We start from the raw sequence: 25,448 nt of genomic DNA on the forward strand, positions 1-25,448 counted from the left end.
GGTTATGTTATTTTGTCCAATTACTTTTGAGCCCCTAAAATTGGGGGGACCACATGCAAAGTGCTGTAATTTCTTCACCGTTCACTTGATTTGGATGTAAATACCCTCAAATTAAAGCTGGAAGTCTGCACTTTCAGGTCATCTTGATAGTCAAATCCGTTGTGGTGGCGTACAGAGACAAAATGATAACTTGGTCAATGCACAAATATTTCTGGCTCTGACTGTGTGTGTGACTAAAGGGTCCACCACCCAAAGGACATCCAACCAACTTGACACAACTGTGGGAAGCATTGGAGTCATCACTACTGAAGGAATCATGTTACAGAATTATAGAGATGGCCTCATCACTACTGAAGGCATCAAATTACAGAACTATAAAGATAGCCCCAACTCTACTGAAGGCATCAAATTACAGAACTATAAAGATAGCCCCAACTCTACTGAAGGCATCATATTACAGAGCTATAGGAAGAGTCTTTGGTTTCTGCCTTTCGATGTCCTAATTATAAAAGCACATTTCCATGTCCCACTGCTACTGGTTGTATTCTATCAAAACACACAGGTCAAAGTTGGGCCTTTATTCAGCCTCTGTTTTATTTTCCCTCACAATCTACCCCTCCAACTGTACATTTGCCCATAGGTGAAGACTAAAGAATGATCCACATATACAACATTATAGATTTCCTGACAGTGTGGATTTCTCTAATGGTGCGCTGGTGTTTATGTTTACACACAATGATAACAGCTATTCTATAGTTGCTGAGATGTGCCACTGCCGTGACATCATGTCTGTGTCCCAATTCACACCATATTCCCAACAATATTTAGTAATGCTTGCTTAATTTCCAACACATGAATTCTAGTCAACTCTTATTCAGCAATTGCGTAAGTGGACAAATAATATTTCTCTTTTTCATGATTGTGATTCATTCATAAGGCTGGTATCAATAAATAAAGCACAAACTGTTTGTTTCTGTGTTAATTATTTTTTTTTTAAACATTGCTCAAGCTGTTAAAATTCCAGGAATCAGTTAATTGCGTCACAATGAAACTTTTCGGTGAATTGAATCAAAAAAGTTCATGTGAAAAATGTCAAACTGCTACTGAAAAGTAAGCGATGTTAATCCCTTCTGTCTGCTCATCTTTTCCCGGTCTAGGCCGCCTGCCCAAACAACTCTGCTGCATCATCACAAAAATGCTGCTGCTGGATGACATGTTAGGCTATACCAAAATCACTCTGAGATGACCGTACCCCTTGGTACAGATCTATGATCAGCTTCCCCTTCCCAAATCCTAATGGAAACCATTAGCGCGGAAATTGCTAAATTGACCAAAGATCAGCGTCTAGGGCCAACTTCACTCTACTCCGACCAACGCCACATCCCATGGCAGTCATCACAACAGTAGGAAAGTTGATCCCCTCACTATCATGAACATCTAGTCATCCAATCACCCATCTGACAATGATATCTTTCTGATGGCAATGAAAGTTCAAGTACAATATTTCAAACACGTCAAATATGAGTGTACTAAACCACAACTTCCTCCCCATCATCAAGTATCAGAACGCCCTTTACACTCAGAACTGTCTGGGTAATCAGGTCAGGGGTCAGGAGAGAGGAGGGCCTGTATGTGTGTATCCCATATGGCACCCTATTCCCTACATAGTACACTCATGTTGAGCAGTAGTGGTCAAAAGTTGTGTGCTATATAGTGAATAAGGAGACATTTCAGACACCAGTTTTATATAGCCTGTATTTAATGATTTGCCCGCAGTATCACTTCCCCTCTGTCCCAAATGGAACCTGATTCCATATCTAGTGCACTACTGTTGACTAGAGCCCTTGTAGGGAGGACAGTAATCATTTGGGACACAACCATTGATGAGGGAGAGGTACAGCTGACTGATGTTAGATCTCCCTCACGCCGTGACAACCACAGACACAACCCAGCAACCCTTTGCCTCTGACCCCCCTGATGGTCATCAGTGTCCATGGTGTCTCTCTCTGGGGCCCGGTTCACAAACAGCCTCTAGATCCTACCCCTTAGACTCGGGCCTAGCTGCTGTAGATCTGCCAGGAACAGAATATTCCACCTATCAGAAGGCAAGATGGGGCTACAGCCACGCTGTTTACACCTATGCAATTATTTTAGATCTAATTAAAGTACATAGTGTTGTTTCTGGACAGGGATTAATTATCATATTGTGGTCATATTGTCAATCTTATCTACTTATCCCGAGTCCCTAGTTCCAGGTATAACATACTCCTTCTCTCTCCTCATCCCTACCTCTCATCCCTACCTCTCATCCCTACATCTCATCACTACCTCTTATCCCTACCTCTCATCACTACCTATCATCCTTACCTCTCATCCCTACCTCTCATCCCTACCTCTCATCACTACCTATCATCCTTACCTCTCATCCCTACATCTCATCCCTACATCTCATCACTACCTCTCATCCTTACCTCTCATCAATACCTCTCATCACTACCTCTCATCACTACCTCTCATCACTACCTCTCATCCCTACCTCTCATCGCTACCTATCATCCTTACATCTCATCCCTACCTCTCATCCCGACCTCTCTCTACCTCTGGAGGTGTTGTCCCTGTTTGAAGCAACATCAATCCTCTCTCTCTCTAGCTCTGTGTGTGTGTTTGATTTAGACCTCTGAAGAATTCTCTAAACTAAATTTAGAGCTGCCTACTTTGGTATCTATTTAATTTAAACTAGTAATATGATGGTTTGGTATCTATTTCCTCTCTTTCAGCCAGTAGACGAGCTGCGGACTGTTGTGTTTGAGATGCTGAAAAAGAAGGAAGAGACACAAGGTAATGATGAAACTAGAAAGGCAGCAACATTCCTAATAAGTGTCTCTGTCTCGATTCCTCACATCCTATCTCCTTGCCACTTTCTCAAAAGGTATTGGAGAAGGTCAGAGGGGAGGGACCTTGGACCTTCTCCTCAATATGGTTGAAAAGGAAGCGAGGAAAGACAAATTGAGATAGAAATTTGAACCAGTCTGCATTTGATTCCCCATCTAAACTTCATGCCCCTACAAGATCTGTCTCACTAATGTGACAGTTTTTACACTTGTTTAGGATACTTTGTTCCTGCCAAAACCAGTACGTAGATCTAGGAAGACACACTGCTGTGTCCATGGCTTTCTCTTTCTGTTGGCTGTACCAGGGTCACACATCTTGAAAATGTTCAAATCAGTTTGCTGCTGTATTTGCTGTTTTCGCAAATATGAAGTAAATATTCTTTCCACTGTCAAGATTTGTGGAAGGAATCCAACCGAGGCGCAAATCCTAAAATAATGTATTATAGCTATTGCCTTCCTGTTCCATGTGTTGAGTCAGTTCCAGTATTCTTATCGTATGTTAATCATGTTGTCGTCATGGATTTATGGGGGAAAAGTAATAATGGGGGGAAAGTGTCCAAACATGCAGTGAATAGCTGTGGTTCATAATTACTGAACATCTGCTGAAAGCCCCGAGGCGTTTGATTTCACAAGAGAGCAGGTTTCTGACTCATGTTACCAGTTACGAGTGAATAATAAACGCAGCAAAAAAAGACGTCCTCTCACTGTCAACGTCTTTTAAATTTAGCAAACCTACAGTGCCTTGCGAAAGTATTCGGCCCCCTTGAACTTTGCGACCTTTTGCCACATTTCAGGCTTCAAACATAAAGATATAAAACTGTATTTTTTTGTGAAGAATCAACAACAAGTGGGACACAATCATGAAGTGGAACGACATTTATTGGATATTTCAAACTTTTTTAACAAATCAAAAACTGAAAAATTGGGCGTGCAAAATTATTCCTCCCCTTTACTTTCAGTGCAGCAAACTCTCTCCAGAAGTTCAGTGAGGATCTCTGAATGATCCAATGTTGACCTAAATGACTAATGATGATAAATACAATCCACCTGTGTGTAATCAAGTCTCCGTATAAATGCACCTGCACTGTGATAGTCTCAGAGGTCCGTTAAAAGCGCAGAGAGCATCATGAAGAACAAGGAACACACCAGGCAGGTCCGAGATACTGTTGTGAAGAAGTTTAAAGCCGGATTTGGATACAAAAGATTTCCCAAGCTTTAAACATCCCAAGGAGCACTGTGCAAGCGATAATATTGAAATGGAAGGAGTATCAGACCACTGCAAATCTACCAAGACCTGGCCGTCCCTCTAAACTTTCAGCTCATACAAGGAAAAGACTGATCAGAGATGCAGCCAAGAGGCCCATGATCACTCTGGATGAACTGCAGAGATCTACAGCTGAGGTGGGAGACTCTGTCCATAGGACAACAATCAGTCGTATATTGCACAAATCTGGCCTTTATGGAAGAGTGGCAAGAAGAAAGCCATTTCTTAAAGATATCCATAAAAAGTGTTGTTTAAAGTTTGCCACAAGCCACCTGGGAGACACACCAAACATGTGGAAGAAGGTGCTCTGGTCAGATGAAACAAAAATTGAACTTTTTGGCAACAATGCAAAACATTATGTTTGGCGTAAAAGCAACACAGCTCATCACTCTGAACACACCATCCCCACTGTCAAACATGGTGGTGGCAGCATCATGGTTTGGGCCTGCTTTTCTTCAGCAGGGACAGGGAAGATGGTTAAAATTGATGGGAAGATGGATGGAGCCAAATACAGGACCATTCTGGAAGAAAACCTGATGGAGTCTGCAAAAGACCTGAGACTGGGACGGAGATTTGTCTTCCAACAAGACAATGATCCAAAACATAAAGCAAAATCTACAATGGAATGGTTCAAAAATAAACATATCCAGGTGTTAGAATGGCCAAGTCAAAGTCCAGACCTGAATCCAATCGAGAATCTGTGGAAAGAACTGAAAACTGCTGTTCACAAATGCTCTCCATCCAACCTCACTGAGCTCGAGCTGTTTTGCAAGGAGGAATGGGAAAAAATGTTAGTCTCTCGATGTGCAAAACTGATAGAGACATACCCCAAGCGACTTACAGCTGTAATCGCAGCAAAAGGTGGCGCTACAAAGTATTAACTTAAGGGGGCTGAATAATTTTGCACGCCCAATTTTTCAGTTTTTGATTTGTTAAAAAAGTTTGAAATATCCAATAAATGTCGTTCCACTTCATGATTGTGTTCCACTTGTTGTTGATTCTTCACAAAAAAATACAGTTTTATATCTTTATGTTTGAAGCCTGAAATGTGGCAAAAGGTCGCAAAGTTCAAGGGGGCCGATTACTTTCGCAAGGCACTGTATGTGTAAATATTTGTATGAACATAACAAGATTCAACAACTGAGACATAAACTGAACAAGTTCCACAGACATGTAACTAACAGAAATGGAATAATGTGTCCCTGAACAAAGGGGGGGGGGTCAAAATCAAAAGTAACAGTCAATATCTGGTGTGGCCACCAGCTGCATTAAGTAGTGCTGTGTATATCCTCCTCATGGTCTGCACCAGATGTGCCAGTTCTTGCTGTGAGATGTTACCCACTCTGCCACCAAGGCATCTGCAAGTTGCTGGATATTTCTGGGGGGAATGGCCCTAGCCCTCACCTTCCAATCCTTCCAATCCAACAGGTCCAAGACGTGCTCAATGGGATTGAAATCCGGGCTCTTCGCTGGCCATGGCAGAACACTGACATTCCTGTCTTGCAGGAAATCACGCACAGAACGAGCAGTATGGCTGGTGGCATTGTCATGCTGGAGGGTCATGTCAGGATGAGCCTGCAGGAAGGGTACCACATGAGGGAGGAGGATGTCTTCCCTGTAACACACAGCGTTGAGTTTGCCTGCAATGACAACAAGCTCAGTCCGATGATGCTTTGAAATACCGCCCCAGACCATGACGGACCCTCCACCACCAAATCGATCCCACTCCAGAGTACAGGCCTCTGTGTAACGCTCATTCCTTTGTCGATAAACGTGAATCCGACCATCACCCCTGGTGAGACAAAACCGCGACTGACTGGTCCAGCAACAGTGGGTTTGTGCCCATAGGCGACGTTGTTGCCGATGATGTCTGGTGAAGACAACAGGCCTACAAGCCCTCAGTCCAGCCTCTCTCAGCCTATTGCGGATAGTCTGAACACTGATGGAGGGATTGTGCATTCCTGGTGTAACTCGGGCAGTTGTTGTTGCCATCCTGTACCTGTCCCGCAGGTGTGATGTTCGGATGTACTGATCCTGGTCTGCCACTGTGAGGACGATCAGCTGTCCGACCTGTCCACCTGTAGTGCTGTCTTAGCAGTCTCACAGTATGGACAACGCAATGTATTGTCCTGGCCTCATCTGCAGTCCTCATGCCTCCTTGCAGCATGCCTAAGGCACGTTCACGCAGATGAGCAGGGACCCTGGGCATCTTTCTTTTGGTGTTTTTCAGAGTCAGTAGAAAGGCCTCTTTAGTGTCCTAAGTTTTCATAACTGTGACCATAATTTCCTACCGTCTGTAAGCTGTTAGTGTCTTAACGACCGTTCCACAGGTGCATGTTCATTAATTGCATGGGAAACAGTGTTTAAACCATTTACAATGAAGATCTGTGAAGTTATTTGGATTTTTACGAATTATCTTTGAAAGACACGATCCTGAAATGAGGACGTTTCTTTTTTTGCTGAGTTTATAATTGAGTACACATGGAGAGTGGATAAGCATGGATGTGTGTTACCACAGATACACTTGGATGTGTGTTACTATGGATACGTATGGATGTGTGTTAGTATGGATAAGCATGGATGTGCTTACCACGGATACACTTGGATGTGTGTTACTATGGATACGCATGGATGTGTGTTACCGTGGTAAAATGTGTACACAACTGGAGATACCAGTCATTTTTGGAGACAAGCTATTATTAGTTTCTGAAATCCCAGACCTAGGGCAAAATAACAAAAACTGGGGAGGATATCAGATTCTCTTCGGCATTTCAAAAGGGGAAAAATAATTATTCCTCTTCAAACAGACAACGATCCCAACAAATCACGATTTTGGGTAGGCCAAGTGTCACGAGAATTTTCAATCCCAATGACAATAACTAACAGTCAATAAGCTTTCACCAATCCCCGAGGTTTGTAAGACCCTGGGTTTAATAATAATTATGCAAAGACTCAGCTTATGCAAAAGGTTCGTACAGTTTATTCACGAGAACGTTCTGAAGTCCATAATACAAAGACATCCATTTTATAACTCACTCCCTACTTACACACATACCTCCACACAAACAGTAGATATCCTATGCACATACATACACACGAATAGTAGGTGAGCTGTATCCTTTTCCATAGTTCTCACCACTGTTTATCACTACCAAGCCGGCAGCTCCCTTCCCCCGAGATTAGAGGAACCTTGAAAGGACTCCCTGTCCTATCGTAAGTTTCTCAGAGTTCTAGCCAGGTCAGGTCATACACAGTTTAATTGTTCTCGGTCTCTTCTTAGTCACACTGAAGTTTACCATTCTAATTCATTATACATGTTACAGAATCGAATGATTGCTAATTGTTGCCTTTGTCTAATTATTCATTATATCCGTTACATAATGTCATCATTACGTTTCAGGGTGGAATTGTTTAGTCATTACCTTTAAGCATATAAATTCCACCAAGTCTGAAAAATCGAACTCTTTCCACAGCCTATAGGCAGACATGCCAGAACATCATGATTAAAAACCAAAGATTGCAGGCAAAACCTTTGCTGTAGGTTTAGGGAAGGTACAGCGCATTCGGAAAGTATTCAGAGCCCTTCACTTTTTCCAGATTTTGTTACGTTACAGTCTTATTCTAAAATGGATTCAATCATTTTTTCCCCTCATCAATCTACATACAATACCACATAATGACAAAGCAAAAACAGGTTTTTTGAATTTTTTGCTATTTATAAAAGAAGGTTTTACATAAGTATTCAGACCCTTTACTCAGTACTTTGTTGAAGAACCTTTGGCAGCTATTACAGCCTCGAGTCTTCTTGGTTATGACGTTACAAGCTTGGCATACCTGTATTTGGGGAGTTTCTCCCATTCTTTTCAGCAGATCCTCTCAAGCTCTGTCAGGATGGTTGGGGAGAGTCACTGCACAGCTATTTTCAGGTCTCTCCAGAGATGATCGATTGGATTCAAGTCCGAGCTCTGGCTGGGCCCCTCAAGGACATTCAGAGACTTGTCCCGAAGCCACTCCTGCGTTGTCTTGTCTGTGTTCTTAGGGTCGTTGTCCTGTTGAAGGTGAACCTTTGCCCCAGCCTGAGGTGCTGAGCTCTCTGGAGCAGGTTTTCATCAAGGATCTCTCTCTACTTTTTCCGTTCATCTTTCCCTCAATCCTGACTAGTCTCCCAGTCCCTGCCGCTGAATAATATCCCCACAGCATGATGCTGCCACCACCATGCTTCACCGTAGGGATGGTGCCAGGTTTCCTCCAGACGTGTCGTTTGGCATCAGGGATGTCACTAGACATTCAGAACAGCCGGGGCTCAGCCCAGAATACAGAGGGGCTGACTCGGGAGGGGCTAGCAGTGAACATTTAGCAGAAATATAATGCTGTGTTGCATATCTCACTGCGATGCAGTGCCTTAGACGAAATGCTGCGCCACTCTGAAGGCCTCCATTACTTTTTTAAACTGGTACTGGTCTACCTTCAGATGAGCCTTGTGGACATCCTAGAGCAAAACAAGAGAGTCTCACCTTTCAACGGTGGGGTCATATTAGTGTGTAGCCCAAACTGTTCTGATACTACAGACAGAAGTTGGCAGATCGGGTGTACTGACTTCAGATGAGTCCCCTGACGCTTGAACACCATCGTGTTCGGGTAGAGTCTCATCTTTCCATAGAGGGGTCATTTGGACGCTACAGGGGTCATTCGGACGCTACAGGGGTCATTCGGACACTACAGGGGTCATTCGGACGCTACAGGGGTCATTCGGACACAACAGGGGTCATTCGGACACTACAGGGGTCATTCGGACACTACAGGGGTCATTCGGCAGATGCAATGGATTGAGACGCAGCCCTTACAAAAAGACGGTGCATTAAAATAACTGGACTCTTATTAATAACGGTATACTTGATGGCAAGCTCTGTTGGCCTAGTCTTAACCAGACTGGTGACCAATGTCACATGCCTTCACCTCAACATGGGCCTGATTCAGACTTGAGATAAGTAGACTTTATGGAAAGGGGATGCCTAGTCAGTTGCACAACTGAATGCATTACCATGGACTTAAGTCCATTAACTATTTTAGAACCCATAGCGGCCGTCGATGGCCTTTCTTTCAATTACGGTAATATTACAGTAATATATAATATTATTCATAATATTACAATAATATCTGTGTCAATATCACAAAACTAACTTGCTAACAAGCTGTTTGCATGGCTGTTGCTGATGTTTGATGCTGTGAAACTTGGGGAATAGCTCTCAGATTAGCAAGTCCTGTCATGTCATGATAACTTGGTTGGTATAGGCAAGCACATCAGAGGTGGAGCTTAATGATTGCGCTCTGTCTCATAGAAATAGTTGCAGTGTTTAGCTGTATATAGTCAGCTAACTAGTTGGTTGCTTTGTCTTGTTTCTACCGATGTAATTCATATGTAATTCAAAAAAATATATAACACTTAACCAGCATTTGCACATTATCCCACCCCCTCTAGCTCTGACTCTACTGACAGCTACATTATTGAGGAAAAATGTACTTTCTATGCCTGTGATATGTGGTTTTCCCACCTAGCTGTCTTAAGATGAAGGGAACTAACTGTAAGTCGCTCTGGATAAGAGTGTCTGCTGAATGACTAAAATGTAAGTGTAAAATGTATATAGAAACAGCCCAAGCTGATTGCTATAGCTAGCTAGCTAACTAGTTAGTCTGTCAGGCAAGAAAAGTTGTGTGTAGCGGTAAATTTGGGCTGTGCTTATGAAGCGTCAACCTCAGCGTTCAATCTCACTAGCTAGCCATACAGACCACCAGCTAATTAGCCACCGAAATGAAGGCTAGAGTAATTTGTGTTTATCTGTTGGGCTTATGTTGTGGTTTCACATGTTTGTTAGGTGCTAAGTTTTGTATTTGTATGTATCATTGATCCCTGCTCCCAAGGCAGTATTATACATTAAAATACACTTACAACAGATTTCACAATACATTAAGTATGTGCTCCTCGGCCACTACTCTACTACAACACTATTCAGGTTGGCATGTGTGTATAGTGTGTATGTTATGTGTGTTTGTACCTGTGTTTGTGACTCTTCAATCAATCAAATGTATTTATAAAGCCCTTTTTACATCAGCCGATGTCCCAAAGTGCTGTTCAGAAACCCAGCCTAAAACCCCAAACAGCAAGCAATGCAGATGTAGAAGCATGGTGGCTAGGAAAAACTCCCTAGAAACATCAGAACCTAGGAAGAAACCTAGAGAGGAACCAGGCGCTGAGGGGTGGCCAGTCATCTTCTGGCTCTGCCGGGTGGAGATTATAACAGAACATGACCAAGATGTTCAAACGTTCATAGATGACCAGCAGGGTCAATAATCACAGTGGTTGTAGAGGGTGCAACAGGTCAGCACCTGAGGAGTAAATGTCAGTTAGCTTTTCATAGCCGATCATTCAGTTAGAGACAGCAGGTGCGGTAGAGAGAGAGTATAAAACAGCAGGTCCAGGACAAGGTAGCACGTCCAGTAAACAGGTCAGGGTTCCATAGCCGCAGGCAGAACAGTTGAAACTGGAGCAGCAGCATGGCCAGGTGGACTGGGGATGGCAAGGAGTCATCAGGCCAGGTAGTCCTGAGGCATGGTCCTATGGCTCCGGTCCTCTGAGAGAAGAGAGAGAGAGAGAGAGAAAGAGAAAGAGAGAGAGAGAATTAGAGGGAGCATATTTAAATTCACACAGGACACCAGATAAGATATGAGAAATACTCCAGATATACAGACTGACCTTAGCCCCCCGACACAAACTATTGCAACATAAATACTGGAGGAGTAGACAGGAGGGGTCGGGAGGCACTGTGGCCCTGTCTGATGATACCCCCGGACAAGGCCAAACAGGCAGGATATAACCCCACCCACTTTGCCGAAGCACAGCCCCCCACCAAGGGATATCTTCAACCACCAACCTACTACCCTGAGACAAGGCTGAGTATAGCCCACAAAGACATCCCCCACGGCACGAACCCGAGGGGGGCGCCAATCCGGACAGGAAGATCACGTCAGTGACTCAACCCACTCAAGTGACGCACCCCTCCTAGGGACGGCATGGCAGAGCACCAGTAAGAGGTGGAGAGGGGAGAAAGGGGAACCAAGGGCAGTTCGTCGCTCCAGTGCCTTCACACCCCTGGGCCACACTACACTCAATCATAGGACCTACTGAAGAGATGAGTCTTCAATAAAGACTTAAAGGTCGAGACCGAGTGTGTGTCTCTCACATGGATAGGCAGAGAGACTAGTGGAAGCCTTAGGAAGTGCAACATAACCAATATCCCACTGTGTATTCAACAGGGGCTGGGTTGAAAATCGACCAACCTCAGATTTCTCACTTCCTGTTGGATTTCTTCTCAGGTTTCTGCCTGCCATATGAGTTCTGTTATACTCACAGACATCATTCAAACAGTTCTAGAAACTTCAGAGTGTTTTCTATCCAATACTAATAATAATATGCATATATTAGCAACTGGGACTGAGGAGCAGCCCGTTTTCTCTGGGCACCTCTGTGCACCTTTCATCCAAGCTACTCAATACTGCCCCTGCAGCCATAAGAAGTTAAACTGACAGCTCGGTGCATTCAACATGTCAATAGTACTTCTTCACCGCCTGGTACGGCAGCTGCTCCGCCCATAACCGTAATGCTCTCCAGAGGGTAGTGAGGTCTGCACAACGCATCACCGGGGGCAAACTACCTGCCCTCCAGGACACCTACACTACCCGATGTCACAGGAAGGCCAAAAAGATCATCAAGGACAACAACCGCCCGAGCCACTGCCTGTTCACCCCGCTATCATCCAGAAGGCGAGGTCAGTACAGGTGCATCAAAGCTGGGACCGAGAGACTGAAAAACAGGTTATATCTCAAGGCCATCAGACTGTAAACAGCCATCACTAACATTGAGTGGCTGCTGCCAACATACTTTTTCAAGTCTAGACACTTTAATAATGGAAAAATGTATGTAATCAAATTTTCACGAGCCACTTTAAACAAAGCCAATTTATATAATGCTTACATACCCTACATACCCTACTGGGGCGGCAGGGTAGCCTAGTGGTTAGAGCGTTGGACTAGTAACTAGAAGGTTGCAAGTTCAAATGCCCGAGCTGACAAGGTACAAATCTGTCCCTGAACAGGCAGTAAATCCACTGTTCCTAGTCCGTCATTGAAAATAAGAATTTGTTGTTAACTGACTTGCCTAGTTAAATAAAGGTAAAATTACTCATCTCATATGTATATACTGTACGCTATACCATCTACGCCATCTTGATGTAATTAAATGTATCACTAGCCACTTTAAACAATACCACTTTATATAATGTTTACATACCCTACATTACTCATATCATATGTATATATTGTACTCTATACCATCTACTGCATCTTGCCTGTGCCGTTCTTGCATCACTCATTCATATATTATTATGTACATTTTCGCATTCATTCCTTTACACTTGTGTGTATAATGTAGTTGTTGTGAAATGTTTAGGTTATATTACTTGTTAGATATTACTGCATGGTCGGAACTAGAAGCACAAGCATTTCGCTACACTTGCATTAACATCTGCTAACCATGTGTATGTGACAAATAAGATTTGATTTGGAAACTTAGGATACTAGACAACGAGGACTCTGAGTCAGCAAATGTGAACGTGTACAAATCTAGAACAGTAATGGTACAGGGAAACCCCACACAGTTTCAGCTGGACTTTCACATTATCATATATAATATATGATAGCTCAGCAGGATATGCTCTCTCTTGAAAAATATACCCCCAACCCGAGCATGTCAGACCAGACCTTTTCATTAAACAACCCCAAGACCAGCAACCCCAAGCAGAAAGTCAAGGCAGGTTGAGCTGAAACAGGAGGTGAACACACTCTAGTCAGCACAAAAAAAGCATCCAGCTCAACAACACCCCCTCAACCAGACCCAGAGAGCTGGAGGTGGAGAGAGACACTAAAACAATACAGAAATACACTACGGATAAAGAAGTAACAGCACATCAGAAATGAGCTCAATGTAATTGAAGAATCCATAGACTCTAACCACTTCTGGGAAAATTGAAAAACACTAAACAAACAACAACACGAAGAATTATCTATCCAAAATGGAGATGTATGGGTAAACCACTTCTCCAATCTTTTTGGCTCTATAACAAAGAATAAAGAGCAAAAACATATACATGATCAAATACAGATCTTAGAATCAACTATTAAAGACTACCAGAACCCACTGGATTCTCCAATGACATTGAAAGAGTTACAGGACAAAATAAAAACCCTCCAACCCAAAAAGGCCTGTGGTGTTGATGGTATCCTCAATGAAATGATCAAATATACAGACAACAAATTCCAATTGGCTATACTAAAACTCTTTAACATCATACTTAGCTCTGGCATCTTCCCCAATATTTGGAACCAAGGACTGATCACCCCAATCCACAAAAGTGGAGACAAATTTGACCCCAATAACTACCGTAGAATATGCGTCAACAGTAACCTTGGGAAAATCCTCTGCATTATCATTAACAGCAGACTTGTACATTTCCTCAGTTAAAACAATTATACTGAGCAAATCTCCAATTGGCTTTATACCAAATTACCGTACGACAGACCACGTATTCACCCTGCACACCCTAATTGACAAACAAACAAACCAAAACAAAGTCAAAGTCTTCTTATGCTTTGTTGATTTCAAAAAAGCCTTTGACTCAATTTGGCATGAGGGTCTGCTATACAAATTGATGGAAAGTGGTGTTGGGGGAAAAACGTACAACATTATAAAACACATGTACACAAACAAGTGTGCGGTTAAAATTGGCAGAAAACACACATTTCTTTCCACAGGGCCGTGGGGTGAGACAGGGATGTAGCTTAAGCCCCATCCTCTTCAACATATATATCAACAAATTGGCGAGGGCACGAGAACAGTCCACAGGACCCGGCCTCACCCTATTAGAATCTGAAGTCAAATGTCTACTGTTTGCTGATGATCTGGTGCTTCTCTCACCAACCAAGGAGGGCCTACAGCAGCACCTAGATCTTCTTCACAGATTCAGCCATAACAGGACCTAACAGTAAATCTCAGTAAGACAAAAATAGTCATGTTCCAAAAACGGTCCAGTCGCCAGGACCACAAATACAACTTCCATCTCGACACTGTTGCCCTAGAGCACTCATGAAACAATATATTCCTCGGCCTAAACATCAGCACCACAGGTAACTTCCACAAAGCTGTGAACAAGCTGAGAGACAAGGCAAGAAGGGCCTTCTATGCCATCAAAAGGAACATAAAATTCGACATACAAATTAGGATCTGGCTAAAAATACTTGAATCAGTTATAGAACCCATTGCCCTTTGTGGTTGTGAGGTCTGGGGTCTGCTCATCAACCAATAATTCACAAAATGGGACAAACACCAAATGAAGACTCTGCATGCAGAATTCTGCTAAAATATCCTCTGTGTACAACATAAAACACCAAATAATGCATGCAGAGCAGAATTAGACCGATACACGCTAATTATCAAAATCCAGAAAAGTGCTGTTAAACTCTACAACCACCTAAAAGGAAGCGATTCCCAAACCTTAACAAAGCCATCACCTACAGAGAGATGAAACTGGAGAAGAGTCCACAAAGAAAGCTGGTCCTGTGGCTCTATTCCCAAACACAAACAGACCCCACAGAGCACCAGGACAGCAACACCATTAGACCCAACCAAATCATGAGAAAACAAAAAGATAATTACTTGGCACTTTTGGAATGAATTAACAAAAAAACAAAAAAATGAGCAAACTAGAATGTTATTGGGCCCTAAACAGAGAGTACACAGTGGTAGAATACTTAACCACTGTGACTGACCCTAAACAGAGAGTACACAGTGGTAGAATACTTAACCACTGTGACTGACCCTAAACAGAGAGTACACAGTGGTAGAATACTTAACCACTGTGACTGACCCTAAACAGAGAGTACACAGTGGTAGAATACTTAACCACTGTGACTGACCCTAAACAGAGAGTACACAGTGGTAGAATACCTGACCACTGTGACTGACCCTAAACAGAGAGTACACAGTGGTAGAATACTTAACCACTGTGACTGACCCTAAACAGAGAGTACACAGTGGTAGAATACTTAACCACTGTGACTGACCCTAAACAGAGAGTACACAGTGGTAGAATACTTAACCACTGTGACTGACCCTAAACAGAGAGTACACAGTGGTAGAATACTTAACCACTGTGACTGACCCTAAACAGAGAGTACACAGTGGTAGAATACTTAACCACTGTGACTGACCCTAAACAGAGAGTACACAGTGGTAGAATACTTAACCACTGTGACTGACCCTAAACAGAGAGTACACAGTGGTAGAATACCTGACCACTGTGACTGACCCTAAACAGAGAGTACACAGTGGTAGAATACTTAACCACTGTGACTGACCCTAAACAGAGAGTACACAGTGGTAGAATACCTGACCACTGTGACTGACCCTAAACAGAGAGTACACAGTGGTAGAATACTTGACCACTGTGACTGACCCTAAACAGAGAGTACACAGTGGTAGAATACCTGACCACTGTGACTGACCCTAAACAGAGAGTACACAGTGGTAGAATACCTGACCACTGTGACTGACCCTAAACAGAGAGTACACAGTGGTAGAATACTTGACCACTGTGACTGACCCTAAACAGAGAGTACACAGTGGTAGAATACCTGACCACTGTGACTGACCCTAAACAGAGAGTACACAGTGGTAGAATACTTGACCACTGTGACTGATTCAAATGTAAGGGTTCTTTTGGAACTTCTGTGAGTGTAATTACCGGTCATGTTCACTTTTGTTTATTATCTTTGAGTTTAGACTGTACTTATGATTCAGCTTTAGATTGTTATGAGCACACATTAATCACATCATTTGGCCCAGGGTTTGTGTGAGAGTGCTGACGCTTTCCGTCTGCTCTTAAACCTTCATATTGGGGGACACAGTGGGTGTACAGACATCTACAGCGACCGAGAAAGCGCAACAGCATTGCAGCTCCAACTCAGGATCCACAAGAAGAGTCAACAGAGAAACGTTGCGTTAGTAACACTTTCTGTCCTTCTCTCTGGTGTGATAAAAATACATGCCAAAGTGCTTCGGGACATGTTTTCCTTGCAAGTGTATATTATTTGTTTTGTATTCTGCGGAAAGTTATTTTAGGAGCATAGGCCGAATAATGTCTCATTTTGATACATCTATATCAAAAACATTATTCAATGGATTGGATACATTGTTATTTGTAAATGAAGAAAAGTGTTACAGACAAGAAAATTGTCTTGCCGAAATCCACCCCCTCTCTAATTTCCTTCATTTTGTGCCTAATTTGAAATACTTTCAGTGGCACGCATCAGCGTCAAGTACTTCCTATAGAACAAACTTCACGTAGGCAACCGGAATTAATAATTAATGTATGTGTGTTATATTAAAACATGGAGAAGGGAGTAAAAGGTAGGCAAGCAATACATATTTCAGAACTAGTGGAATAAGACATGGGAGAGATGAGGAAGGTAACCGGTCTCGGTGGTGGTAGGAAGAGTAGACCAAAGCGCAGGGTGGAAAGTGTTCATGATTCCTTTTATTCAAAAAACACTCAAACAAAATAACAAACGCGAAAACGAAAGCGCACAGTTCTGTCAGGCTAAGATACTAAACAGAAAACAAGATCCAACCAACTCAGGTGGAAAACAGGCTACCTAAGTATGATTCCCAATCAGAGACTACGATAGACAGCTGCCTCTGATTGGGAACCACACTAGGCCAAAAACAAAGAGATAGAAAACATAGAATTTCCCACCGAGTCACACCCTGACCTCACCTAACATAGAGAATAATTAGGATCTCTAAGGTCAGGGCATGACAACGAATTTGGGCAACGAGATTTATTTATAGACTAATACACTTGAAACAAATAGCCAATAGTTGGGCTGCCCCGGGTTATGGTTTGCGTAACATTTGTAACCTATATTTGAGTGCAATGCTTGGCCATGGCTGTTTTCACATGTGTGAAATAGCCTACAACTGATGTTGACATTACAGTGAAATGCTTTACTTACCAACGATGCAGCGTTAACAAAAATAAATAAATATTCATCATGAAAAGCATGCAGTTACTTGCTATACAACTCTAATAGAGCTAAATGTGGAATAAATCGGAGATGTGTAGTTCTGACTGCTCTTCAAGAGGTGATGATATTAAAACCAAATAGTTACAACATGTATTTAACAATCCCTCGAAAACAGCACATGGTTGTCAAGGATTTTAACGGAGCTGGGGGTCTCCTTACCCCCCAGCAGACAAATCCAAGACTCTGCACCGAATGGTGATATTTATTGATAAGGACCCATTCCAAGGAACATCTCAAAGCCCAGATGCCCAAATATAAATAACATATTGTTATTACCAACCCAGCTTCATATTCATTGGTACTATCTGGGCTCCTCTTGTGCAGCCTAGGTTATCTATGTCCAGATGTCCTAAATGGTTTTCCAAAGGTTTTATGTGGAGTCAGGTGTCACCATTAGGCTGGTGTTATATCCCCCTAGCTTACTTAAATGAAACACTTTGATTAGCTAGATGCTATCTTCATAAGCCCACATTGGAGATACAATATGTTATGCCTGATGAAGTCACGCACACACACACACACACGCACACACACACGCACGCACACACACACGCACACGCACACACACACACACACAAAATCCATTAAACGTTTGTTTTTCTACAGATCTACCAAGACAAAAAGTGACCAAAGAGTACATGGAGGTGAAATCAGGGATGTTTGCCTCAGTCACAGTATCTGCCAAGTCAAACCAACCAGTCATCTATGTCCAGTCGTTACAACAACAACAGAAAGAAAAAGGTAGGTGGATTTAAGTGGTGCTTTTGGCTGCATTGTGTGACAATTTGTAATTTCTGCAGAAGACCCATAAATCCTACACTCTTAGGAAAAAAAGGTGCTATCTAGAACCTAAAACAGTTATTTGGCTGTCCCCATAGGAGAACCCTTTGAAGAACCTTTTAGGTTCCATGTTAAACCCTTTCCACAGAGGGTTCTACGTGGAACCCGAAAGAGTTCTACCTGGAATCAAAAAGGGTTCTCCTATGTGGACAGCCAAAGAACCCTTTTGGAACCCTTTTTTCTAAGAGTGTACAATAACTCTGTTCCTTAGGGCAGAGTGTGTTTTTTTTCTTCTTTCGCTCCTCCCTTGTACTTGATTGATCATTGATTAGTCAGGAACTACCCTCATCTGGTTGTCTAGGACTTAATTGGACACAAATTGAAAGGAATTAACAAAACCAGCAGGCCCCCCAGGAATTGAGTTTGACACCCCTGCTTAAAAGGCACAGTCTAAGTGAATTATTTACTTAAAGAGCATTTGGAAAGTATTCAGACCCCTAGACTTTAACACATTTTGTTACGAAACAGCCTTATTCTAAAATTCACCAAATCTTTTTTCCCCTCGTCAATCTACACGCAATACTCCATAATGACAAACCAAAAACTGATTTTTATAAGATTTGGCAAATGTATTAAAAAAAATACGGAAATATAACATTGACATAAGTATTCAGACCCTTTCCTCAGTACTTTGTTGAAGCACCTTTGGCAGTGATTACAGCCACGAGTCTTCTTGGGAATGATGCTACAAGTTTGGCACACCTTGTATTTGGGGAGTTTCTCCCATTTTTCTCACCAGATCCTCTCAAGCTCTGTCAGGTTGGATGGGGAGCGTCGCTGCACAGCTATTTTCAGGTCTCTCCAGAGATATTCGATCGGGTTCAAGTTTGGGCTTTGGCTCGGCCACTCAAGGATATTCAGAGACTGGTCCCGAAGCCACTCCTGCATTGTCTTGGCTGTGTCCTTAGGGTCGTTGTCCTGTTGGAAGGTGAACCTTCGCCCCAGTCTGAGGTCCTGAGCACTCTGGAGCATGATTTTATCAAGGATCTCTCTGTACTTTGCTCCGTTCATCTTTCCCTCGATCCTGACTAGTCTCCCAGTCCCTGCTGCTGAAAAACATCCCACAGCATGATGCTGCCATGACCATGCTTCACCGTAGGGATGATGCCAGGTTTCCTCCAGATGTGACGCTTGGCATTCAGACCAAATAGTTCAATCTTGTTTTCATCAGACCAGAGAATCTTGTTTCTCATGGTCAGGGTCCTTTAGTTGCCTTTTGGCAAACTCCAAGTGGGCTGTCATGTGCCTTTTAATGAGGTGTGGCTTCCGTCTGTCCACTCTACCATAAAAGCCTGATTGGTGGAGTGCTGCAGAGATGGTTGTCCTTCTGGAATGTTCTCCCATCTCCACAGAGGAACTCTGGAGTTCTGTCAGAGTGACCATCAGGTTCTTGGTCACCTCCCTGACCAAGTCCCTTCTCCCCCGACTGCTCAGTTTGGCTGAGCGGCCAGATCTAGAAAGAGTCTTGGTGTTAAATATTTCTACCATTTAAGATTGATGGAGGCCACTGTGTTCTTGGGGACCTTCAATGCTGCAGAAATGTGTTTTTACCCTAACCCAAATCGGTGCCGTGACACAATCCTGTCTCGGAGCTCTACGGACAATTCCTTCGACCTCATGGCTTCGTTTTTTGCTCTGACATGCACTGTCGACTGTGGAGCCTTATATAGACAGGTGTGTGCCTTTCCAAATCATGTCCAATCAATTGAATATATCAATTGAATATATGTGGACTCCACTCAAGTTGTAGAAACATCTCAAGGATGATGAATGGAAACAGGATGGACCTGAGCTGAATTTCGAGTCTCATAGCAAAGGGTCTGAATACTTGTGTAAATTACGTATTTCAGTTTTTATTTTTAATACATTTTCAAACATTTCTAAAAACGGTTTTCGGTTTGTCATCATGGGGTATTGTGTGTAGATTGATGAAGAAAGAATTGTGTTTTACCAATTTTAGAATAAGGTTGTAACGTTAGAAAATGTGAGAAAAGTCTGGATAAGTCTGGATAGGTCTGAATATTTTCCAAAATGCACTATAATTCATTATTTCTGTGGCAACTAGACAAAATAGAAAAACGTGTGGGAAAAGTTGCATATCTTGGCTTTATTACATCCTCTGAGGTATATATAATATTATTATTTTGTTTTTCAGTGAATGTCTGCTGGAATCTAGGGGATGCAAATTCTGTTACCATGGCTTTCGGTTTCCTGCATAAGGGGAAGATGTTTTCCCCTGTTGTCGAGGGGAATGAAATTAAGGTAAATATATTTCTGGAACATTGTTTCTGTCTCTTGGAATTAAGTTCAGGAACACTGTCATGCAAATGTCTATTTAATGCTGAGAGGACGCTAGTCTATCGTAGAGCCTTATCCCCAATCTATCTCTGTAATGCTGAGTGCCAAGAAATGAGGCATCACATCTTATTTTTTTAAGTCTTTGGTATGACTCAACCGGGGACCCCAAACGTTACAATCTCAGGGCAGACACTCTAATCAAATACTTTAAAAAATGCTCTCTCTATATCCACAGCTAGATTTGAAAACAGACATGCAGACAGCCATACTAGACAAGAGATGCCTGTTCCAGTGGTATGAGAAGACAGGGGAGTGGGGCATCCTGAAATCTGTGGCGGAACCTCAAAAGTACCTCCGTATCTTCAACAAGAAGGTCACCATCGGCACAAGTTATCAGGCGTTTGAATTTCGGCTGAAATCAGTAAATTAGACGTGTGCATAGATAGACGGCTTGTTGGCTTCCGTGGTAATTAAGACTTAAAAAGGGCAAAGTTTTAGAGAATTATCCCTTTAAGTAAGATGAGAAGAACTATAAAGCTAGCCCCATCTCTACTGAAGGCACCCTATTACAGAACTACAGCAAGAGGCTTTGGTTTCTGCCTTTCGATGCCACAATTAAAACCACACTTCCATGTCACACTACTACTGTCTGTATTATACACTTTTAGAAAAAGGGTTCCTTGGCTGTCCCTATAGGAAAACACTTTTTGGTTTCAAGTGGAACCCTTTTGGGTTCCATGTAAAGGCCTCTGTGGAAATGCTTCTACATAGAACCAAAATAGGGTTCTTCAAAGGGTTCTCCTACAGGGACAGCCGAAGAACCCTGTTTGGTTCTAGATAGCACCTTTTTTTTGTAAGTGTATTGTGAAAAATGAAAGAAGGCGATCCTCTGTCTGACTACTTGTAGATGCTGAGGTCCAGCGTGATGACTCAATCACAATGTCTGGCATTGTCTGGATGGCTGGCCATGGGGAGGCTATCACAGGATAGATAAAGATAGATCAGTTGTCCTGTTTGCTTTGTTTCAATAGCTTATGAAGTTCTGAATATTTTTGATGTCTTACTGCATTGTATATTTTTAGGTGGATGTATTCTAAAGGGACTTGATTGAACTTGTATATTGGGTTGACTATCAGGCACATTCCTGTTATCTGGTCATAACGTTCAAATTGAATTGATTAGAACCTAGTGTGGTGTTTCCTCCTTTTGTTTTCACGAGAAAAGGACAAAGGAATGTTGATTCGTGCTTGTGATAAAGCTCCGTGTGTGTGCAGACAAACAGACTTTTTCTCTTGAGATTATACTGGACTGCAGACATGTGTAACCGCGTTAAGTCTCAGCCTATTGGTGATCGTCACGTACTCTATCGTAGTCTGGAATGTGTCCTGTCGTGTACACACGTTTTTTTGAGTGTCAATTATTTTGACTAATAAATCCTTTTGAGTAAATTCCTAGTTTTACAGAGACATTTTTTGACAGTACCTTCATAATATTATGTACACTATAGGCTACACAACATATGCATACGTTCTAACGTTTACATCTCTGGTTATGTCACGTTGGTAGAAATGGGTCCGGGGACAGGCGCATGAATGCGTAATAGGGTGTTTTATTTCCCAAATGACAGTGTGCCGTGTAAAGGCACGGGGACGAAGACCAAACAAACGCGTAACAAACACAGGGTAGAAACCCAAACAAACACGTAACAAACGCAGGGTAGACAGGGTACACAATATACTGGCACGAAAGCCAAAACAACATAGCACAGGTACTCACACAAACCAACGGACATTGTAACAATATTCAACCGGACAATGGTAAACCAAGGACACACTTGGTTTACTAATCACTGGGATTAGGGACCAGGTGTGCGTAATGACAGTTCCGGACGGCTCCGTGACAGGTTAAGATAGACTTGATCAATTAAAGCATGGACTTCAATTAACTATTAACAGCAACAACAAGTCCTATAATCCTCCACATCATCACAAAGTCTTAGAATGAAATGTAATTGAAGTATTCTATAGTGACGCGGAGACTCGCAGGCTTGCTACAACTATGGATATCCTATACGTTTATAAACTATAGCATTTAATGGAGTCCGATTTATGAATGTAGTTTATTGTTTAAACACATTTTTCATTCATCTACACTATCAACACACTCACATAGGTCAAAGTTATAGCCTTAATCCAGCCTCCGTTCTATTTTTCCTCACAATCAAATTTGATTGGTTACGTTCACATTTTGCAGATGTCATCGCAGATGCAGCGAAATGCTTATGTTTCTAGCTCCAACAGTTCAGTAATACCTAAAAAATCAAAAGAATACACACAAATCCCCCTAGAAAATCATAAAGGAATGAAATATCAGAACGAGCATGGTCAGAGTCCGGAATATAAATATATATGTATATAATGGTGTGTATAGACAGTATGGACAGTATGTGAATAGAAATGGTTTGTACAGCAGTAGTTATATAGAATTAGCCTTGACTAGAATACAGTATATACATATGGATAAAACAGCATGTAAACATTATTCAAGTGACCAGTGTTCAATGACTATGTACATAGGGCATACGTCTCTAAGGTGAAGGGTAGAGGACTGAGTGGAGGTTGGTTACGGGTGACCATGATGTCCTTGAGATAAAAGCTGTTTTTCAGTCTCCCGGTCCCAGCTTTGATGCACCGGTGCTGTAGATGTCCTGGAGGGCAGGCAATGTGCCCCCTGGTGATGCGTTTGGCTGACTGCACCACGCTCTGGAGAGCTCTGCATTTGCGGACTGTGGAATTGCCATACCAGGCGGTGATAGAGCCCGAAAGGATACTCTCAATGGTGCATTTGTAGACGTTTGCATGGGTCTTAGGGGCCAATCTGATTTTCTCCTGACTGTGTAGATGGACGATTTAAGATTGTCAGTGATGTGTACGACAAGGAACTTGAAACTTTTCACCCTCTCCACTGCGGCCCCATCGATGTGGATGGGGCCATGCTTTCTCTGCTGTCTCCTGAAGTCTACGATCAGCTCCTTCATTTTGTTGATGTTGAGGAAGAGGTTATTTTCCTGGAACTACTCCACCAGAGCCTTCACCTCCCTGTAGTCTGTCTCGTCGTTGTTGGTAATCAGGCCTACCACTGCTGTTTCATCTGCAAACTTGATGGCTGAGTTGGAGACGTGCGTGGCCAAGCAGTCATGGGTGAACAGGGTGTATAGGAGGGGCCTGAGCACGCACCATTGTGGAGTCCCCATGTTGAGTTCAGACACAGGGCCCCAAGCTTAGTGATGAGCTTGGAGGGTACTATGGTATTGAAGGCTGAGCTGTAGTCGATGAACAACATTCTTACATAGGTATTCCTATTGTCCAGATGGGATAGGGCAGTGTGCAGTGCGATGGAGATTGCCTCCCAAAACATTTAATGATGACAGAAGTGAATACTATGGGGCCATAGTCATTTAGTTACCTTCGCTTTCTTGGCTACAGAAACAATGGTCAGTCCCTCCAGTATTCCACAATTCTGCGATCGCATAATTCAATGCAAAATCAACCAATCAGCCCATATTATGTGAGAGTTTGTAATTTTGAGCAATTCCCACACTTTTAGCGTATAAAAAGGTCCAATCAAAAGCAGGTTCGTAATTTTGACCAATTACTGCACTGTTACTGTGGAAAATGGCCAAATCCAACCACTGGTCAACAAAGTTTTTTCCCCCTGGCCTGTCAGCCTATTCACGTGTGAGGATGATGGGTGATTTGGCAACCAAAATAACAGCTAACGACCGTGCTAAACCATTTCCAAATGTTTTTGGAAACTAGAGAAAGTCGACAATCAACAGTCACTTGGAATCAGCAAAGCATATGAGAATGTCAGAACAGTTCCCACAGCAGCGGCAGACCACCACGACTGAAGTGGTAGCAGGGAAGACTGTGGCAAGCGCTGAAAGAATCAAGGTGAGTGGCGTTTTACTCAAACTTTTACTCCGCTGACCTTGGCTTTAGTAGGGTGGTCGGCACTCTGCTCTCCCCAGTCTACTCTTGGCTTTAGTAGGGTGGTCAGCACTCTGCTCTCCCCAGTCTAACCTTGGCTTTAGTAGGGTGGTCGGCTCTCTGCTCTCCCCAGTCTAACCTGGGCTTTAGTAGGGTGGTGGGCACTCTGCTCTCCCCAGTCTAACCTTGGCTTTAGTAGGGTGGTCGGCACTCTGCTCTCCCAGTCTAACCTTGGCTTTAGTAGGGTGGTCGGCACTCTGCTCTCCCCAGTCTAACCTTGGCTTTAGTAGGGTGGTCACTCTGCTCTCCCCAGTCTAACCTTGGCTTTAGTAGGGTGGTCGGCACTCTGCTCTCCCCAGTCTAACCTTGGCTTTAGTAGGGTGGTCGGCACTCTGCTCTCCCCTAACCTTGGCTTTAGTCTAAACCTTGGCTTTAGTAGGGTGGTCGGCACTCTGCTCTCCCCAGTCTAACCTTGGCTTTAGTAGGGTGGTCGCTCTCCCAGCACTCTGCTCTCCCCAGTCTAACCTTGGCTTTAGTAGGGTGGTCGCACTCTGCTCTCCCCAGTCTAACCTTGGCTTTAGTAGGGTGGTGGCACTCTGCTCTCCCAGTCTAACCTTGCTCTCCCCAGTCTAACCTTGGCTTTAGTAGGGTGGTCGGCACTCTGCTCTCCCAGTCTAACCTTGGCTTTAGTAGGGTGGTCGGCACTCTGCTCTCCCAGTCTAACCTTGGTGTTAGTAGGGTGGTTAGCACTCTGCTCTCCCCAGTCTGTCTATGGAGAACGCTGCTCAAAGCACGGAGTGCTATTTGTCATCATTGCCATTTTGAGCTCTCAGTAAAACGTAATATGGATCACGAAGCACAATCTTTCTGGATTTAAAAGAAAATAGAATAATAATCAACCACAACTCTATTTTTACGTGTCCTGTTCTTTATCTCCCTTACGACCCTTTCAGAAAAAAATCACAATCTCAA

The 25,448-nt window shown here is 42.9% G+C and overlaps 1 protein-coding gene across 2 annotated transcripts in view; it reads left to right on the forward strand.

The window, feature by feature from the left end:
- ckap2l (cytoskeleton associated protein 2-like) overlaps positions 1–22,124 on the forward strand; it is an 87,307-nt gene extending 65,183 nt beyond the window's left edge. The window contains exons 7-10 of one of the 2 annotated variants that reach the window (XM_042331306.1): positions 2,778–2,838; positions 17,956–18,090; positions 20,345–20,451; positions 20,723–22,124. In XM_042331306.1, the coding sequence (XP_042187240.1) occupies positions 2,778–2,838; positions 17,956–18,090; positions 20,345–20,451; positions 20,723–20,917 (498 nt within the window). In that variant the 3' untranslated portion in view covers positions 20,918–22,124. The remainder of the gene's footprint in view (positions 1–2,777; positions 2,839–17,955; positions 18,091–20,344; positions 20,452–20,722) is intronic. The other variant, XM_042331307.1, reaches the window with a different exon arrangement.
- Positions 22,125–25,448: the final 3,324 nt, after the last annotated feature.

This window comes from Oncorhynchus tshawytscha, linkage group LG12 (genome assembly GCF_018296145.1).
Source record: "Oncorhynchus tshawytscha isolate Ot180627B linkage group LG12, Otsh_v2.0, whole genome shotgun sequence".
NCBI lineage: Eukaryota > Metazoa > Chordata > Actinopteri > Salmoniformes > Salmonidae > Oncorhynchus > Oncorhynchus tshawytscha.